The following is a 19,874-nucleotide window of genomic DNA, read 5'->3' as shown; positions in this document are numbered from 1 at the left end:
GTTGTAACAAAATAGAAACGTTATATATATTGATATCAGGTGGCTGAACTCAGAAATGTTTAAGGTAATACTGCTGAAATTTAACTCAGTTCTAACAGATCTAGAGAGATTCTATGTCTTTATATTTAGAGCGTATTTCTTGTAGACAGGATGTATTTAGATCTTTTAAAAAATCCATTTTGATAATCTCTGTCTTCTAATTGAAAAGTTTAGTTTACTAATTTTTAAAGTAATTATTAATAAGTTTGGGTCTGGGTCTACCACTTATTATTTGTTTTCTGTTTGTTTCCTCTGTGTTTTGTTCCTCTGTCTTACTTTCCTCTTTTTTGTTGTTGTTGATTACCTGAATAGTCCTTAGAATTCTATTTTAATTTTCCTATTGGCTTTTTAGCTATATTTCTTTGCATTTGTATTTTTACAATATGCTCTGGGAGTTTCAATGTACAATCCACACAAAGTTAATATTGTACTACTTAACAGAAAATGTTGAAACCTTGCAATGCTACAAATCCATATCCCCAACCCCTAAGCCTTTATACTATAATTTTTTTATGTATGTTATAAACCCCACAAGACTGTATTGTATTATAATTATTGCTTTAAATAGTCCTATTTTTATAAGGAAATTAAGAGGAAAAAAGCAAAAAGAAAGTCATTAGTATTTTTACCTAGAGATAACTTCCTTCAGCATTTCTTATAGTGTTTGTCTGCCAGTGATGAATTTTTTGTATGCTTTTACCTGAAAATGTCCTTAGTTCTTCATTCTTGAAGAGTATGTTTGCTGAATATAGCATTTCGTATAACACCCCTCCTCCTATGTGTATTCCCCCCAACCACAGTCTGTCTGCTTCCATTCATTCTCCAGTGTCTTCGGGTAGCTGCTTTTTCTATTACTTCCAGGTATTAGAGTTGTTTTCTTTGGGGGAGAGTCAGTTAGGTAGGATGTGACTTTAGCATCACTGAATTTATCACACTGATTTCCCCCTCACCCCCATTTTACTGAGGTATAATCTATGTACAGTAAAATTCACTTCACATTGATTTTTAAAATATACTGAGTTTTAAATAAACTGGCTCAACATAAATACACCCATGCAGTATTTTCAATGTGGTTTTGAAGAGGTCGAACACTATTTAGTTTTAAATTTATCCAAGAAAAGAAATAACAATCTTGATTGTTACACAGGCCTTAAAAAGCCTTATATACTTATTTTTTAATTTTAATTAGGTATAGTTGATTGACAATGTTGTGTTTAATTTCTGCTGTATAGCAAAGTGACTCAGCTATATATCCTTTTTCATATTTCTTTCCATTATGGTTTAAGGATATTGAATATAGCTCCCTGTGCTATATAGTAGGTCCTTATTGTTTATCCATCCTATATATAGTTTACATCTGCTAGTCCCAAACTCCCAATCTTTCCGTTCCCCTCCCCACTCCACCTTGTAAAAAGCCTTATACACTCTTGGTACATTCCTAAAAGGCATCATAACACTCTTAGTAAGTCCTAAGCTGTGTGTTTAATAATAAGGCACTACAGAGACCTGTAATGCAAATTAGTAGGAGATACAACTAACCTTTCTTCCTGAGTTTGGGCCTTTTTTCCTTGGTGTGATATTTTTAACAGAACTCCCCTTCTTGGGGACTGAAGTATGTGCAGGTGGTTTAGTACGACCTGATTTCCTGATCTGCTGTGTTGGTAATATTACAGCAGTTTTCTGTAGAGACTGCATTGAACGCTGGGTTGCTTTGGAAGGAGAAGGCTGTGTTTTTGCTATATTCTTTGTAACAGGAACTGAGGGAAAAAACACACAACACAAAAATACAATTAAAATAAATGACATAATTAAGGTATTTTCTTCTTATGATTCAAAAGAAATTTAACTCAATCTTTAAAAATATTCCAAAGGTCATTCATTGAAAACCACTTAAAATAAAGGTACCATTTAAAATGACGTTTTTGGTATTTAAGATTTCAGATTATCAGGATATAGTCTGATTCTCCAGAAAAAATAAAGAGGCTTTTATAATAAGAACCAGTAACTTCCCACTTAATTAGCACAGTGAAAATTTCTGTCAATTTACCTTTTGTCTGCTTCTCATATTTTTAGTCCTTGGCACAGAAAAGAGTTTTTCCTTCAGAAAATTATGCCATAAATACAGGAATCATTTTGGCCACCAATATAGAAAAACATAACAAAGCAGCTACCAACGGCTCCTGCTTCATCTTTTAAACGCCAGGGGAATCCCCCTAACTAGATTTTTTTTTTTTTTTTTTTTTTTTTTTAGTGGCTAAAATACATTATGTTCCTATATGTATGTTTAATAGTAAAGCTTCATAAGCTATAATATAGACTCTACATTAACACTGTCATGGAAGGACCACTATCATGCCCAAGTGATTTGTATCTATTAGTTATTTGTAACCCAATCAAGACAGTTTTAATATTCCAAATGAAGATTACCTGCCAGGTTACTATTGTATATATTCATAGTTAAGTAAAGAGAGATATTTTTAGTATTAATCCCTTAATAATTTCATTAGTACAAAAAAATGAACTTTACTTTATAGTAAATAGTACTAACGTCAAAAAGTCTTTACAGGAAGAGCTGTATAAGTAACACATTTATACATCTGTGCAAAAAAAAATCAACTACTTTTATTTTGAGGGCTTCATTTTACAACTTGAAATGAATCTACCACCTTGCTTCTCCCATCCTCAAAGACTATGTGTAAATGTGACCTCCTATGACCTCCCACATCTTCCCTGCAGCCTTTTTATCTACCTCTATCAATTACCTAGTCAAGAGAATGGAACAGCTGCCAGGGCAAATGGAAGACCACTTAACTGCCACCATCACTTTCCCCCTCCCCTTATTTATAGTAATTTACCTACATACACCAGCCTTTGTTTAACTCTTTACCATCATCTACCTCATACTCCATACCCACTTCCACTTTCTTCAAATAACTCTAGTAACCTAATTCACATTATTTCTTCTTACAGAGTCTCCCTGTTATCATCTTCAGGAATTTAAATATCATACTTCTGATGCTCCATCATCCCGATCTCATCAATAGACAATTTGTGAAGCTCTTCTACCTCCAAGATAACCAACTGTGCTTCCCTTCTCCACCTCCAACTTCCTTACCTGTCATCTTTGCTTTATACCAACTGATCATGCTTTTCATTCTCATTGTGAGATCTAGCCACAAGCCCTCTCCATTTTCATCCAATCTGTTAGCTTTCTTCTGGCTTTACTTTACCCCCTTATCAACCTGCACCCAACTGTCCACCTCCACCAAAACCCTCATAACTAGTATCCCTTACGTTATCACCCCCTGATCTTCGATCATGTCCAACATGTCAGCTCCAACCACTGAGTCACACTATCATTTGCTCTCTCTGGTCCTGAGCAAGGGTCAGTTCTCTCCTTAAGGGGCCAGAGAGTAAATATTTTAGGCTTTGAAGGTCACATATGGTCTCTGTCATACAATCTTCTTTGTCTTTCTCTTTTTTTAAACCCTTTATGAATATAAAAACTATTCCTAGCTCACAGGCTACATGGGCTAAATGTGGCCCTCAGGTTGTAGTTTGCCAACTCCTGCTACAGAACATTGGGATACTGTAGATCACTGTAACATCCATGCTAACCTCAACTGGGGTGTCACTGCTGCAACTCACTGATTTCCAAGTATGTTTCAATGGCAGAACATTTTCCCCTTTTTAAGCTCCCCTCTCCCTCTCACCCCATTCCAGTCAGCAAATGACCCTACTGTACTTTATGAGAAGATTAAAGGCTATCTTTTGGGAGTGATCATAACCATCCCATTCCTCCATCTTAAAATACTTTTATTTTCATTCATTCTCATCTCTTCCTGTTATATCAAATGAAGTTTTCTCCCTACTCTTCTAAGCCAAATCCCCTTTCACTTTTGTCCTAATAACTATCTTCTCTGATTCCTCTGGAACATTACAGTTTCAATTATCTCCTCTCTTCATGGTATTTAATCACTTGATCCCCAACTCCTTGCTCTCTCTTACAACCCTCATATATCCCTTATTTTGAAGTCTCCTTCCCTAGTTTTTGGTACTTTCAAGCCCTTGCATGAATCTTCCTTCTACTCACTACCAAGATACAAAGAAGAATCGCCTATACTTCATACTTCAGTTTCCTTATTATTCTGGGCTTCCTTAGTCTCCTATAATAAGCTTTTCTTCCCCCAACCATTCAAAAAGAATTCTTTCCAAGGTAATGTCCCCTTCCCAGTAACTAAATCCAAATAAATCCTCATTCTCTTGTCCCCACCTTTTAATATATGGCATGAAGAAAAGGAAATAGATTGCGCTCTAGACCTGAGTTTAAATTCCTGTACTAAGTTAGTTTAAGACAGAACCTAGGCGTATAGGAGGTCCTCAAAAAATGTTTACTAAATGAATGAAAAATATTTTCAACCTGCAAGCCAATGTTAGACCTCCAAAACAAGTATATTTTATATAAAGAATTGTAATAAAATATTACTTTGTGGAACATGGCAAATGTAATGAAATCACTATTTGATCTAAAAAATTTGACATTTGATATTAATAAATCTTGGGACACAAAATATTTGAGCCATAGCTTCAAATATTCCCCCCAAATATAATATTCTATTACAATAAAACTCCTTGATGCATGGTATATATATATGTATGACCAAAGTAAGAAAAATGCATTATAAAAAATTAAAAATTTTTCACTTTAGAAAGCAAGCTTTTCAACGGCAAAGACTCAATTTGATCCACTGCCATATCCCCAGCATCTAGAACAAAATACTTTTTAAACTACTTTAAAGAGGAATGAGTAATCATTCAATACACTGAACAGCAAAATTAAACTATATATATTATACATGTATTTTTATCTCTCCTCCAAAGAGCAATCATATAACATACACACACCATGCTAAAACTCTATTCAGTATTAATTAAACTATTGAAAAAGAAAATAGATTTGTTTAAAAGATAAGGTGAAAATTATATATAGCACTACAACCATGTGTTCATAGTGGTTACAAAGTGAGTAAAAACCTCTTTGAAAAAAGTATGTAAAATATACAGAAGGATGTGCTAATCATCTTTAATAAAAGTTTTATGTGAACACCTAACACAAAAGATACCTGGTTCCTCAGTTTATCTTCAGGTAGAACAGACAATGTTTGGGTAAGAAAAATGTCCAAGAGATATGAAGTTACTCAATTGTGAAAATGCAAAAGAAATGAATAAATCTTGGGAAACAATCAGAAGGCAGGAAATAAAGTCAAGAGTAGCCCTGGAAGCCTGGAACAGGGGGAACTGAAGAAAGAAAGGAGGTAGACGCCAACATGTACTGGCTACCCGTTACATGCTAAGTGCTTCAATATCTGTTATTGCATGTAATCCTCCCAAATGTCCTATGAGGTAGGTATTATTCCCCACTTTATACCTGAGGAAACTTAGGCTCTGTGCGATTAGGTAACTTTGCCAAGATCACCCATTTGGCTAAGAGACTTTTATCTCCTAAGTGCATGCTTTTTCTAATATGCCACCTTGCTTTCTGTCCTCTAACAAAAAAGCCTATTAAATTCACTCCCCTGAGTCAAAGTGCATGTGTTTTAAAAAAGAAGAAGAAGGTCCAAAAGACAACCCTGTGAACTCCTATGATAATTCACTAGTTGCTAGGTGCTCTCTGACAGAGGAAGTCTTGAGTTTTTTTAAAATCAGATGTGGAGGCATACTTATAAGGAGAAAACATTAACAAGTACAGACAAAAACATGCTGGTAAAACGTTTCATGCCTGGAGATTTAACCTTATTTAGTATTTATTGCCAAACAGTACTCATTAAATGTATGTTTCTGTTGACACGTGAAGATGCTTTATTATTGAAAGATACTGCTTGCATTCTCTGAGCTATGAAAAGAGAGTAGCACATACAATTACCATAGAAAAGGAAATACACTTAGAAATGAACAGCAACCCCTATTTCCAGTTACTGTTATACATGTGCTGGTTTGGCTTACACATGGCTGACTTGAAGAGGAACTAAAATGGATTAGAGATATAAATTTATATGTATCTTGCTTTTGATCTAAAAAGACATGATAGAGGTATGGCTGCTTACTGTTCTCCAGATTTTTCCATCCACCATTTACTTAATACCTAGTGTGTTCTTTTTACCAATCTAGGCAATTTAGGAAATCCAGAAGAAATAAATATGGTCCCAGTCATACAGTTCATATTTTATATGTATATTTGTGTGTGTGTGTGTGTATATATATATAATTCCTATCTCCTTAAGAAGACAGATTTATGATTTCCTTCTCCTCAAACAGATTGAATGCTATATATATAACCATATGACAACAAGGGCAGAAACTACTGTAAAAACAGATGCCTTGAATTTGAGGCTAGAAATAGACAAAATCAAAATATGATAGCCAAAAATAGAAAAGTAAAATACGGTTTGGAAAAAACAAAATTGAGTAAAAAATCTGTCACTGTAAACATTTGACTTTGGAAACTTTTTCAGACTGAGGAATTCTTTGCAAGTCATCTTCCTTATTTTAAAAATGCATGTACAATGAAACTGTCATTATTCTAAGGATCTTTCATACTGGTAACTATAAAACCAAAGAAGCAACACAAGCCTCAATTATGAAAAACATGGAGATATCAATAGAGATGGTTACACCTAAACTATCCAACCTGGAGGCCTGGCATTCATAGAAACTCAGTCAAGGTACCCAATGCCCCTACCTGGAACTTTGCTCCCTGTTCCATAGAGCCCATGTTGCCACAAACTGATGGGTCACGGGCAGCAATAAAAGCCAAGGGGAGGCAGAATCAAGTGTAAACCCTATGAACTTCGTTCCTTCATTCCTGCTGCCATCCCACACCATAGCACTGGCCTCCTGGACTGGTATCTTCAGACACTACCCTATTTCTTCTCTCCTCTCCCCACACCTGTACCAGAGAAGCCACAATCCTATCCCAGAAACCTTGCTTTAGGAATCAAACGTTCATAACGGACAGAGTTTGCTTTACCTCGGAAACTAGCTTTTTGAATAGTTTTTTTTGAAGGACTATTATTGTCACATAAGAGTGACTTCACCTTTTCATAAGCATACTGACAGTCTTTTAAATGCACTTATTTCCTTATTTTTTGCAATAAAAAATCCTTTTAGAAAACCTCAAATAAGCTAAGAAAAACTCTTGAAGGAAACCACAAGGGGTAGTTACTAGTGGAAAAGGAAACAAGGAAGCATGTTCCTGACACTTATCACAGCGGGCGTTTTGGAAGGCAGGAACTAGCTGAGGACTATGAATTTTCTCGGAAGAAGCAGGGTAGAGATCAGATGGACATGGAACTCTGGTACGAGCCACTCTTTACACCTATTCTCTCCCCTGCTTCTTACTATCTAGTGCAGAGACACTGGCTCCAGATTAATTACATTCAAATCCAGCTTTACCACATAATATCTATGAGAAATAATAGCTTGGGCAAATTAACTGAAATCTGTACGTGGCACATGGTATACACTCAATAAATGTTAGCTGTTATTATCAACACCATCACCATCCCTGTCTCTATTCTCACTCTCCCTTCCCAGATTCTAAGGGTGCTCCTTGCCTTCTTCCATCAATGGGTTGGATAATGGGGAAACACTGCTGTCAATGCCTAACAAATGGAAGAAAGAAGTTTCCTCCAAAGAAGGAACTCCTATTTATCTACATTATCTACAGCTAATACCTTCACTTCTTTTATAACCAAACTTCCTGAAAGACTAGCTCATGGTCACTATTATTGTCATTTTCTCATTTTTCAACCCTCTGCAAGCACACTTCAGGCACCTCTTTTTAGGGAATCTGTGTGCTTACATCACCCATAACCTCCTAACAGCCACTGACAATGATGCTTCTTCCTGATCTTATTTGACTTCCAGCAAGCACTAAACACTTCTTTTTAAAATTCTTTCTTGGATTTCACATGGCCACTCCCTCCTTGTTCTCCTTGTACCTCTGTCACTTTTCCTATGGTGTCCCCCAGGATTAGCTATCTTCTCCCCACCCTCATCTCAGTTTTGAGCACTTTGGTTCACACCCTTGATTTCAGCTACTGCCTACACATAATAATGATTCCCAAATTGTTCTCTTGCTCATTCAAGCATTCACGTGCCTACCTCCCCCCACCACATCCCCAACAGGCCTGTCTCAAGTTCCAGAGCTGTGTTTTCAATAGCTAACAGATAATCTAAATAGGCATCTCAAACTCAACATGTCCAAAAGGAGAATCATCATGCTTATCCTATATGCTCTATCTTGATGAATGCCATTACCTTTTTTTCACCAAATTACCAGAAGTCAGAAATCTTGAAGTCATCTTTGTACTCTTCCTCCCTTCACATGTCTAACCAAGCCTACCTCCTTTAAGTACTTCCTAGTTGTGTTCTTCTTTATGCCTGTCAATGACTTAGTCCAAGACCTCATGACTTCTCACATAAGCTACAATACTAGCTTCTTAATTGGCATTCCCAGCTGCCCTTTCCAATACATACTCTATAGTACATCAGCATGACCTTTCTAAAATACAAATTGTATGTCACTTTTCCACTTAAACATCTTCAGTGATGCCACATTACCCATATGCTAAAATCTGAACTCCTTGGCCTGGTATCCAAGGCCCTCTAGATATCTTCACAGCCTCATCTCATCTCTTCCCCATCTATCATTATAGATTCAGCCATAATCATCTGCTTCAGATCCCCAAACATTCTGACCTTTACTGCCTTTGCAGAGGCTGACCCAAGAAAAGTCTTCCCTCCCTTGTCACTAGCTAAACTACCATGCATTATTTGAAATTCTGCTCAATTACCAGCTCTGTAAAACTCTAGCACTAAGCTCCGAGGCAAACTGTAGGATCTTAATGGTCATATACCACACATACGGCATTTATCTCTACTGGCACAGATCTTACAGCATCTTATCTTTACTTACACATCTATCTGTCTAGACACACTGTGAGCTCCTTTAGGGGAAGGAACCATGTAAGTTCCATTGTTATATCTCCAACATCTGGTCTAGGGTTCCACTGTTATATCTCCAACATCTGGTTATATCTCCAACATCTGCCACATAATGGGCATCCAATAAATGCTTGTTAAATGAATAAATGTTTAATATTCAAGTTTTGTCTCTGATCTTATATTATTATAGAGACAATTCAGGTAGTTTATGCATTAAATAGATGACCACAGCTTGATCACAACATTACAGATTTCTTGGAAAAATACGCTTCAAATACTAATCAACCAACTTAAAAATCAACTTCTAGAATACATTCCATTCAAAAATGAAGGAAGGACTGCAAATCAAAACCACAGTGAGGTACCACTTCACACCCACTAAGATGGCTATAATTTTAAAAAAAGGAAAATAACAAGTGTTGGCAAGGATATGGAGAAATTGAAACCCTCATACACTGCTGGTGGGAATGTAAAGTTGTGCAGCTCTGTGGAAAACAGTCTGGTGGTCCAAGAAAAAGTTAAACAAGGACTCAAACAAGTACATGTATGGGCATGTTCATAGCAGCACTATTAAAAGTAGCCAAAAGGTGGAAACAGCCCAAATGTCCATCAATAGATAAATGGGTAAACAAATGTGTGGTATATACATACAATGGAATACTATTCAACCATGAAAAGGAATAACCGATACATGCTATGACATGGATGAACTTTGAAGACATTATGCTAAATGAAAGAAGCCAGACACAAAATCACATACTACATGATCCTATTTACATGAAATATCTGGAACAGGTAAATCCATAGGAACAGAATAGAGATTGGTGATAACCAGGGGCAAGGGGGAAGAGGGAGTGGGGAGCAACTGCTTGATGGGTATGGGGTTTCCTTCTAGGGTGATGAAAATGTTCTGGAACTAGACAAAGGTGGTAGTTGCACAACACTGTGAATGTACTAATAAGTGTTTCTGAATTTGTGCATTTTTAAATGGTTAATTTTATATTATGTGAATTTCACCTCATTTAAAAAAACACACTGGGGGAGAAAAGGGAAGAGAAATTTGTATACTTCAAATGAGCCAGAGACTTCACATATATTATTAAAATTTGTGTTTACAATTTTGTAAAGCAAGTATTATTCTCTCGATTTTACATATAAAGAAATAGAGGCTCAGCGAGGTAAGTAACATCCAATCCAGTATCACACATCTAGTCTAGAAGTGGTAGAAATGGGATTCAAATTCAGGTCTATCTCACCCCAAAGCCCACGCTCTCTGCTTAAACCGGGTACTATTTTTAATTAGTGAGGGAAAAAATGAAAAGACACGGTCTTTTAATTAAAATATTTTCTATAAACTTAATGAACAAAATGCAGAATTAAGTGGTTGGCTTAAACATTTTTTCAGGTTCAAATCTGAGGAAGCTTACATGTAAACAACAAAGAAAAATATTTAAAGTAATACTGAAAACAAACTATCAACATGCCCTTAATAATCCAGTGTTTTAGGTGCTTCAGTTTTTTCAATTCTCTTGGCTGAATATAAACCCTTAAGGAAAAAAACTGCATCAAATATTGGAGCATCTTCTGATAGTCTTTCTTTACTCTTTAAATTTTCTTGTGGATTTTCTCTAATTCAAATACTTACAATCATAATACATTTTATATTTATCTATTAATTACTAGAATAACAGAGTAAGACTACTTAAGTAGATGGGACCAAACCAATACAATTCTGTATACATGGAACAGAATACAACATATGCTGTCCTCAGTCGGTCTCAATGACTCTTGGCAATGAACATTACTGATTTTTTAATTAAAGTTTCCTAATGTTTATACACCAAAAATATTATCAGTGATTATATCCAGATGGCAGGAATATAAACAATTTTTAGATTTTACTCATCACTTATCTTTGTTTTCTAAATGTTCTACAATAAATACCAATTTTTTCATTAAAAATATAAAATGCCCCAACAAAGATAAACAACCTAGCCACTTTTTGAATAAGAATATAACCAGTCACTCTAAATATTTAGATGTCTCTAGAGAAAACAATTATTCAACATAAGCATTATAATATTCTGTTTTGATAAAAAGCCATACAACTTTTAGACTAGCATATATGTATCCACTAAAAATAACATTAGAAAAACCTACACAGGTTCACTGCATACCTATAGAGACCTTTAGAATCTACAGCTCAGTCTCCAGCAGTTTCAGAATTAAAGAGCAGATCCCCTCATTACCAAGGCAGAAATCTTTCAGAGAAGCTTACTCAGCAGAACATAGTCATAAAAGCATCTCTACTGCCCAAGCAGTTGACCATCAGAGACATATGGGGCCTACCATTCATAGTAGCAGGGGCACTCTCTGTCCTGGTCAGATACCTTCCCACACCTCAATCCTGCCTCCCACAGGTCTCTGCTTACCATTCTTCCTTTTATCATTACTTAAAGACTTCTCTACCATACCACTTTTTTACTCTATCTCTTACTTGCCCAAAACAAACACAGAAGTCCTTTTTTGACCCTCACTCCTTGTTCACTTTAAAAGGTTTATTTGTTTTACCACTCAACACTACAAGGGAAAAAAAGTTACAAAGGAAAACAAAATCTCTAATTTTTAGTGGTAGTTATCCTGGTCTTTATGGAGACAGGACCTGTCTTTTCGAATTTAACCCTTGTTGGGCCTTGCAGCCAGTTATCTATTCTGACCTGAGGGCTCTGCCCAGTTCCCTGCTCATTGACCAAGCAGAGGTGGTTTGGTCGGCGTGGTGAGAGTCCAGTAGTGTGAACAAGCCCTTAGCTCCTCCACTGCCCCGCCTGATTCTCCTTCATGAACCATGTAGATTTCTCTCATCACCAAGAACCACAGTTTTACAGTATTAAAAACACCTTAAACATATAATAGAAGGTAACTTTCACATAAAAAGAAATAAATCATTCACTCGGAAAAATAAAGATCTCATTTAAAAGAACTTGCTTTTGGGGTCTGATAGAGCGTCTCCATTTGGAAAGTGCTGCTATGTCTCTTCCAGTAGCCTTCAAAAATTATGTCTGGACAAGTAAACCAAAACCAAATATACTGAAAGGATCTGCAGCTTTGAGTCACTCCTTCCCCTGTTTCAAAACAGGGCTTGGAGATCTAAGGTAAACAGATTAAAGAAGAAAGAAGAAATTCTTCATACATATACCTTATAAAACATACGTTAACCTGCATAGAATATTCTATCTTAAGGTGATTTAAAACTTGTAAAAATGTTACTGGGAAAATTTTTCCAAACAAAATTGAAAGGATAGCTCTCTAACTTAAACAAATTACAAAAGTCCAGTTATTTATCTCCATACCTAAGTGACAAGGCCTTTTACCCTTGGCATACATACAAAATTAAAACAAGAAAATTGGGGCTTCCCTGGTGGCGCAGCGGTTGAGAGTCCACCTGCCGATGCAGGGGACACAGGTTCGTGCCCCGGTCCGGGAAGATCCCACATGCCGTGGAGCGGCTGGGCCCGTGAGCCATGGCCGCTGAGCCTGCGCGTCCGGAGCCTGTGCTCCGCAACAGGAGAGGCCACAACAGTGAGAGGCCCGCGTACGGGGGGTGGGGGGAAGAAAAAAAAGAAAGAAAATCTAATTTAGTAGAATTTACATTATTTTTCTACCCTGTTATATAATTATTTCTCATATGTATTTAGTCTAGAAAGGAAATCATAAAAATGCAAGAACAAGCTACAAATTACAATTAGAATTTAGAAGGGCTTTAAGAGTGTTGTTTTAAAAATATACTTGTTTTCTACTTTCGGATCATAGATGCTTTGTAAACCACTCCTGTCAGCTTCACTGGGGGTGCTTCCCGTGAAGATCATGTTATTTCACAATTACTACTCATATCTGGCTCAGTTCATGAGAAACCAAGATTTTGGTTAAAATGACATTACTAAAGAAGATGACAGTTTCCAAAATCTTTAATATTTTGAGAGGAAAGTTCACACAAAAAGAAGCAACTTCAGTTGTTTCAGGTCAATTCACAATTCACCTAACAAGACTAGCTTTTCTTTTTTCTTTATTTTATTGAAGTATAGTTGATTTACGATGTTGTGTTAGTTTCAGGTATACAGCAAAGTGATTCAGTTATATATATATGTATTCTTTTTCATATTCTATTCCATTATGGTTTATCAAGACTGAGCTTTTAAAAGTCACTCAATTTTTAAACCATAACGTCTTTTTTCTTATGGACTGACTTCTATAGAGTGACTTCCATTATGCTAAAAAAAAATATAGCAGTCACCACTATAATTTCCACAAAACACATTAAATGTATTGACACAATAATTAGTAAAATATGTTATCCACATTTCTATATCATAAAAGTTCTTTTAATAAGTCTCACGTAATACCAGTGAAAAATCATGTTGTATTCCTCAAAGCTATAGAAAAACACTTGGCAACGTTTGATTATAAACTGGAGATTTAAGTGATCAAGTTTGACTTACAATAGGGTTGTTCCTTTCTTATTTTAATTCATTTTTATGGTGGAAATAACCAAAATCTGACTTTTCCCTTGTACTGTAAAACAGTTTTTAGAAGTGACTCATCAAATAATAGTGCCAACAATTTCAGCACGTAATATTTAGAACAAAATAGAGGATTTTTTTTTTTAGATAACAGAAATGACTGGGATATTTAATATACAAAAACTAACAAAGCAGACAATGAATTTCTTTAACCAAACTTCAACTGCAATAGAAAGAAACTTTTGGGGTAATTCCTACCTTTAGAAATATTCCAGAGAACCAAACTGTTGCTGTATTTACCACAAGGGTGATTTAGGTTCCATTTGATAGCCTTTCTCCTCTACCAGGAATAAAACTGCCTTTCTGAAGAAAGCGAGTTAACAACAAAGCCCATGTTGCCGGAGCAAGCCTGAATTTCTAGCAAATGGGATGAAGCTATTTGCATTTGTTGGTTGCGGGGGGCGGGGGGGGGGGGGATTAAGAGGGCCGCTAAAGTAATTCGCATATTGTCTGTGGGCTGTATAGACAGTGATCATCAGTCACCTGCTCAAACTTCCTTCACTCCTGCCTTCAGAAAAGAACCAAAGGTTACCCTGGGTCAGAGAATCTGGAAACAAATGAGAAGACATGCAAAAATCTAACTGCCAACTCACTGCGTATGTAGACAAAGTTATTCCCTCTGGACCACATGTCCTAAAAACCAAGACACTTTAATAGTCTCAAGAGAACTTGTTAAAATATATCACAGAACCGAAACAAGAAAGAAGCTTCAGGCTCTGCTTGCAATTACTGCAGTATTTAGCTGAAAACAGAAAAAGGACATTTGTTTTTTTCTTCAAGATACTTCTTTGCATCATAATAGCTGTCTCATTTGCACAAGCAAAACATTTGTTCCAAGCTGTACCTATGAAAAAGAAAATATCAGCTGTTGAAAATTTCTTGGCTTTTTAGTGAATAATTTGGGTTGATAGCATTTCTACCTATTTCTTTTATACCAAACAGGAAAAGTACTAAATATACTAAGCATTATTAGTCTGTATTTTATTTTGAGCTACATTAAGGGCAAATATCTAAACAAATACTCGAATTTTTATTCAGAACCTTTCGGATGGGACTGATACACCTTGAACTTTTTACAGCCTTAATTTTATGTATCTCTGCTACTTTTGACCCACTATAACAGAGAGAGAGGAAAAGTGCTGCTTTATGTGGTGTTTACTGAACACACACAGTCATATAAAAAGAGGGAAAAATTTGGTAAAGGTATGTCCGAAAAACTATAAAATCTTAATTTTAAAATTTAAAGAGGTGAAGCACAAGTTATAGAAACCACATACTCCTCTGGTTACCCAAACAAAGAGCAAAAGCAACCATAATTTCTGGTTTTGTTTTTTAAAAAAATGAGAATGAGATGGCGGTGGGGAGCAGAGCTATTTCTTGTTTGCACATGGAAACTTTGAAATATTTCTCAAAAGACTAACTCTGAAAAAGAATATATATATGTATAACTGAGCCACTTTGCTGTATAGCAGAAATTAACACATTATAAATCAACTATACTTCAATAAAACTTTAAAAAGACTAACTTTTAAATAGTTCCAAAGGAAAATGTTACATAGGAGAAAATAAGACTACAATATAAAATGACTAATTACATTTTTTTAAAGATCAAAAGTTTAGATTTTAAAACCCACTCCCTTAAAATTTTAATTAAAAGCTAAACCATACACTTGTGCACGCAGACACGATATAAAATAAACCACCATTCAAAGAAGCAGCTAACAGTGCCCAGGATAATTATATTTAAAACCTATTTTTCACTTTAATCTTAAGAAGAAAGTTCCTATTCATACAATTTATGTCTGAATTACCAACAAAGAAAATCTAATATGCCAGTTCTATCAATTATTCATAATCAGAAATGTTTTACAAAGTTGTGAAGGAAATGTCATGTCACCATTGAGTTCCACCTGGAAATTAAAGCTGTTTCCATGAGAGGCAGGTGGTGGGGGACCCAAATAAACTGAAGGATTTTTATCAAGAGAAGAGTTAAAATGATCACTGCCAGGATATGGTGCCACTAGACAGGAATGCTTGGCTACACCTTTCTGATTCTAGGTTTTCCCCTCCTCTGCATTTCCCTTTGGACCAGAGGAATTCCTCTATACCCTTGGGATCCTGCAACTTTATACTCTAAGCATCTGGAAGCTTGCTGCCCTCTTTCTTGGTTTGTATGGTCACAAATGCTTAAATTAGACTACAAGACGACACTTCACACTAGTATGGGTCATTAATTTGTAATCAATGATGCATAAATCTGAAACTACGTTAAATAAAACTAATTCATTAATGTTTCAGAAATTATATAAATTTAAAGTTTAATTTATATAGTTAACTTTAAAAGTATTTAAGTACCTTTAAAGCCAGGTAGAATGGTTTATAATATAGCTATATTTATAAAACAAAACAAAAACCTTTGAATATCCCACAATATTGGAAAAAAATTAACACTGGGTCAAATTTTTAAAAGAATCCTCTGCTTCTGAATTTCCCCAATTTCTCAGAAGACTAAAAACCTACATTTATTGTGTTTATAAAACAAAATAGTAACCTATTTGTTTACAAACTTTCCCAAATAAAGACAGGGAAAAGAAAAGTTTTTTTAAAAAATCATACATAGCCTTTAAAATAACAGGTGTCCCGGTTCTGATGCTAAGTTGCTGGATTCCAAGTCTTGTCCTTCATGTATTAAACATGTGGACTTTATGAAATGACTGGCTATAAATCCCTATGACTGTATATGCCAGAGACAAAGGAAGGGCAATATGAGAAGAAACCAATAGTTAACCAATAGTTTACTGGGCATTCCTAAATTTCTATCATTTATTTAGAGAGAACTAAGTATGAGATACAAAGGGAGGGGGAAAAATCGAAACAGAGAACAGCAAGATCAAATACATTTTGCAAGAAAAAATCTACAATGAACTTTGTTTTAGTTTACTTGACTCAGCCTTAAGTTGCCAAGGACACAGCAGCATACATAGTTCTTTCCTCTTTCTCACCAGACACCCTGTGCAGGTCTCTAGAATAAATCTGATGAGCTGTGACAGCACCAACCAGAAGTAAAGAGCTTTGAAAGACTGTAGAGTCATTAACAAGAGCCAAGAAAGGAAAATCTAAATAAACGAGGGAAAAAAAGCCACTCAGCTTGCTTTATTTTCTATTGAAGGTATGTTTCTCAGTGGATTTTTATACCAATGATAGGCCTGATAAGAACTTAGCTGTTTCTGATTATAGAAGTGTTAACACCAGCAGAAAAACTGTTAGAAAAAGTTTTAAAGTAAATTAAACCTTATTACTATTCTTGAAAGGAAAACCAGTAAAGCTTAAATAAGGTTTTTAATGTAAAGTCAAATAAAGTAGCACTCATGGAAGCCTCACTACATTTCTTTAAGAAACTATGCTAGTAAATTGTCTTTAGTCATTAATTATTTGAAAAGGTTTTATGTGCTGCAGTCTAAAAAAAAAAAAATTGGAAAAGCAATTAAACAAAGGTCAAAAAATGAACATTTCCAATGTGTTCAAGAAATACTCAAAACAAATGAAAAAATAGATTTTTTTAAATTCATAAAATTCAATTGATTTAATATTATTTGTGCCTTTTGAAATTATTTAACTCTAAGGCCCTTGAATTATTTAATATTCAAGTCAAAAAATTTAATATTTCTGTACATTTTCTTAAAAGGCCATAAATAACATTAAAAAGCAAATGACCAAGAAAAGGTTTTTACTTTTATGACAAAGGGTTGATATGTGCAATAAATGAAGCACTCAAACAAATCAACAATGAAAGGAACACTCTAAGAAAAAAATGGGAGAAGACAATTAGGAAAATGATAAAGGAATATTAATGGCCAAAATACATGGAAAGAAAAAGATTCAACCTCACTAGTAATCTAAGAAATGAAAATTTTTCAAATAACATTTTTTAAATTAGCAAAAATAAGAAGATAATGCCCAAAGTTGACCAGAGAAGGAAAAAAACATTTTCACCCACCACTGAGGGGGAGTGGAAGTGAGTATAGCTTTCTGAATGACAATTTGTCAGCCTTAGAAACGTAGCCTCTGACACAGCAAACTTATTCTATGTAGATAATTAGAAAGGTATGCAAAGATATATCCTTCATATCATCTAGTTTAATAACATAAATGTTGAAACATTCTAAATGCCAAACAAAATAGATGTTTGGTTAAATAAATTATGGTATAGCCATATGATGGAGTAAAAAACAAAACTGAATTTGTAAGGATATATTTCACATAGGAATACAGTCACAAGACAGCATGAAAAAGTAGGCAAGAAAGTGGAATATGAAGGATAATCTGTCTTCAAACTGAAACTGTTAATTAAAGATACAAATGTAACATACCAATACATTCTTGTTTAAAAAAAAAGGCCACAGATAAAAGCAAAAGTCCCCATTACCACTTCCTTTACCACCCTATACCCCTTTTCAGAAATTATCACTATGACACAGATTTGATATACTGTATAGCCTTTCAGATCTTTTCTGTGTATTTATATACATATATCTACAGTTAAATATAGAAATACATAACTACTTGTTTTCTCTTAACTTAATGGTATTATATTATATGTATGGGGGGGTTGTTTTTTTCAATTAATACATCTTGGAGAGTTTTCTTTCTTAGTAAACAGGAACACTTTCATTCTTCTAAACTGTTCTATATGATTTTAAAGAATAAATACACCATAACTTAACGTTTTTCTACTGATTTGGCTGTGTGCGTGTTCTTAAGGTGCATGTGTGAAACAAAAAGAAAAAAAGGCACTATGAACCCAAATATAGATAAAACTGTTTGCCATGGTTATCTCTGCACGCTTTTCTCAACTTTTTCCTTTGAACATTACTTTTCCTATTAGAGTAAAATGAGTTAAAACTAATAAAAAATAATTTTAAAATATTTGGCTTTCAAGAATATATCACATTATATCTAAGAAATGATACTTATATATTATAGCTGCCATTTAATGAATGATATATTGGCTAAAGTAAATGTTTTCTCTACTCAAAAAGAGTATTTCACCTAGTGTAAGCAAGTACAGTACTAACCCTATTAATCTCTCTGCAATTAATAAGCAATGCTTGAAAAAAATCAAAATGAATCATATATGCAACGTTAAGTATCAACTAACAATCTTTAACCATACTTTTCCCAGAATCCTAAGGTTCTTCTGGGGACTTCTGTGAATCTTTACAAATCAGAATGTGGCACCAGTGGGCACATCTTTGTTTCTACTCTACTGTTTCCAAATTCTACCTTGTCATGGGTTGATTTATTTGTATTCAAAAAGTAGTCATAAATGATACTACAAAGCTAAGGTAACCAAAACAGCAATGGCAGGGCACAAAAACAGACACACACCAATGGAACAAAATAGAGAGCCCAGAAATAAACCTACACACCTACGGTCAATTAATCTATGACAAAGGAGGCAAGAACATACAATGGAGAAAAGTCTCTTCAACAAGTGGTGCTGGGAAAGCTGGACATCTACATGTAAATCAATGAAATTAGAACACTCCCTCAAACCATATACAAAAATAAACTCAAAATGGTTTAAAGACCTAAATATAAGACATGACACCACAAAACTCCTACAACAGAAGATGGGCAAACATTCTCTGACATTAATTGTAGCAATATTTTCTCAGATCAGTCTCCCAAAGCAAAAGAAATAAAAGAAAAATAAACAAATGGGACCTAATCAAACTTAAAAGCTTTTGCACAGCAAATGTAACCATCAACAAAACAAAAAGACAACCTACAAAATGGGAGAAAATATTTGCAAATGATGCCACCGACAAGGGGTTAAGATCCAAAACAAACAAAGAACTCATGCACTGAACATCAAAAAACCAAACAACCCAATCAAAAAATGGGTGGAAGACTTAAATAGACATTTCTCCAAAGAAGACATACAGATGGTCAACAGGCATACGAAAAGATGTTGAACACTGCTGATTATTAATGAAATGAAAATCAAAACCACAATGAGGTATTGTCTCACACCAGTCAGAATGGCTATCATCAAAAAGTCTATAGGGACTTCCCTAGTGGTGCAACTGGTTAAGAATCCGCCTGCCAATGGAGGGAACACGGGTTCGATCACTGGTCTCCCACATCCAGGAGGCTGCCACATGCTGTGGAGCAAGTAAACCCCTGCACCACAACTACTGAGCCTGTGCTCTAGAGTCCATGAGCCACAACTACTGAGCCCACTTGCCA

At 35.0% G+C, this 19,874-nt stretch overlaps 1 protein-coding gene across 3 annotated transcripts in view; it reads right to left on the bottom strand.

Moving 5' to 3' along the window:
* Nucleotides 1–19,874, bottom strand: part of SCML2 (Scm polycomb group protein like 2) — an 88,490-nt gene that overhangs the window by 19,644 nt on the left and 48,972 nt on the right. For all 3 annotated transcript variants that reach the window (XM_067722154.1, XM_067722153.1, XM_067722155.1), the window contains exon 8: nt 1,579–1,796. In XM_067722154.1, coding sequence (XP_067578255.1) covers nt 1,579–1,796 — 218 coding nt within the window. The remainder of the gene's footprint in view (nt 1–1,578; nt 1,797–19,874) is intronic.

Source organism: Pseudorca crassidens, chromosome X (assembly GCF_039906515.1).
Source record: "Pseudorca crassidens isolate mPseCra1 chromosome X, mPseCra1.hap1, whole genome shotgun sequence".
In the NCBI taxonomy this organism is placed as follows: domain Eukaryota; kingdom Metazoa; phylum Chordata; class Mammalia; order Artiodactyla; family Delphinidae; genus Pseudorca; species Pseudorca crassidens.
Note: the sequence above shows the minus strand (reverse complement) of the source record. Positions and strands in the feature narration are given on the sequence as shown.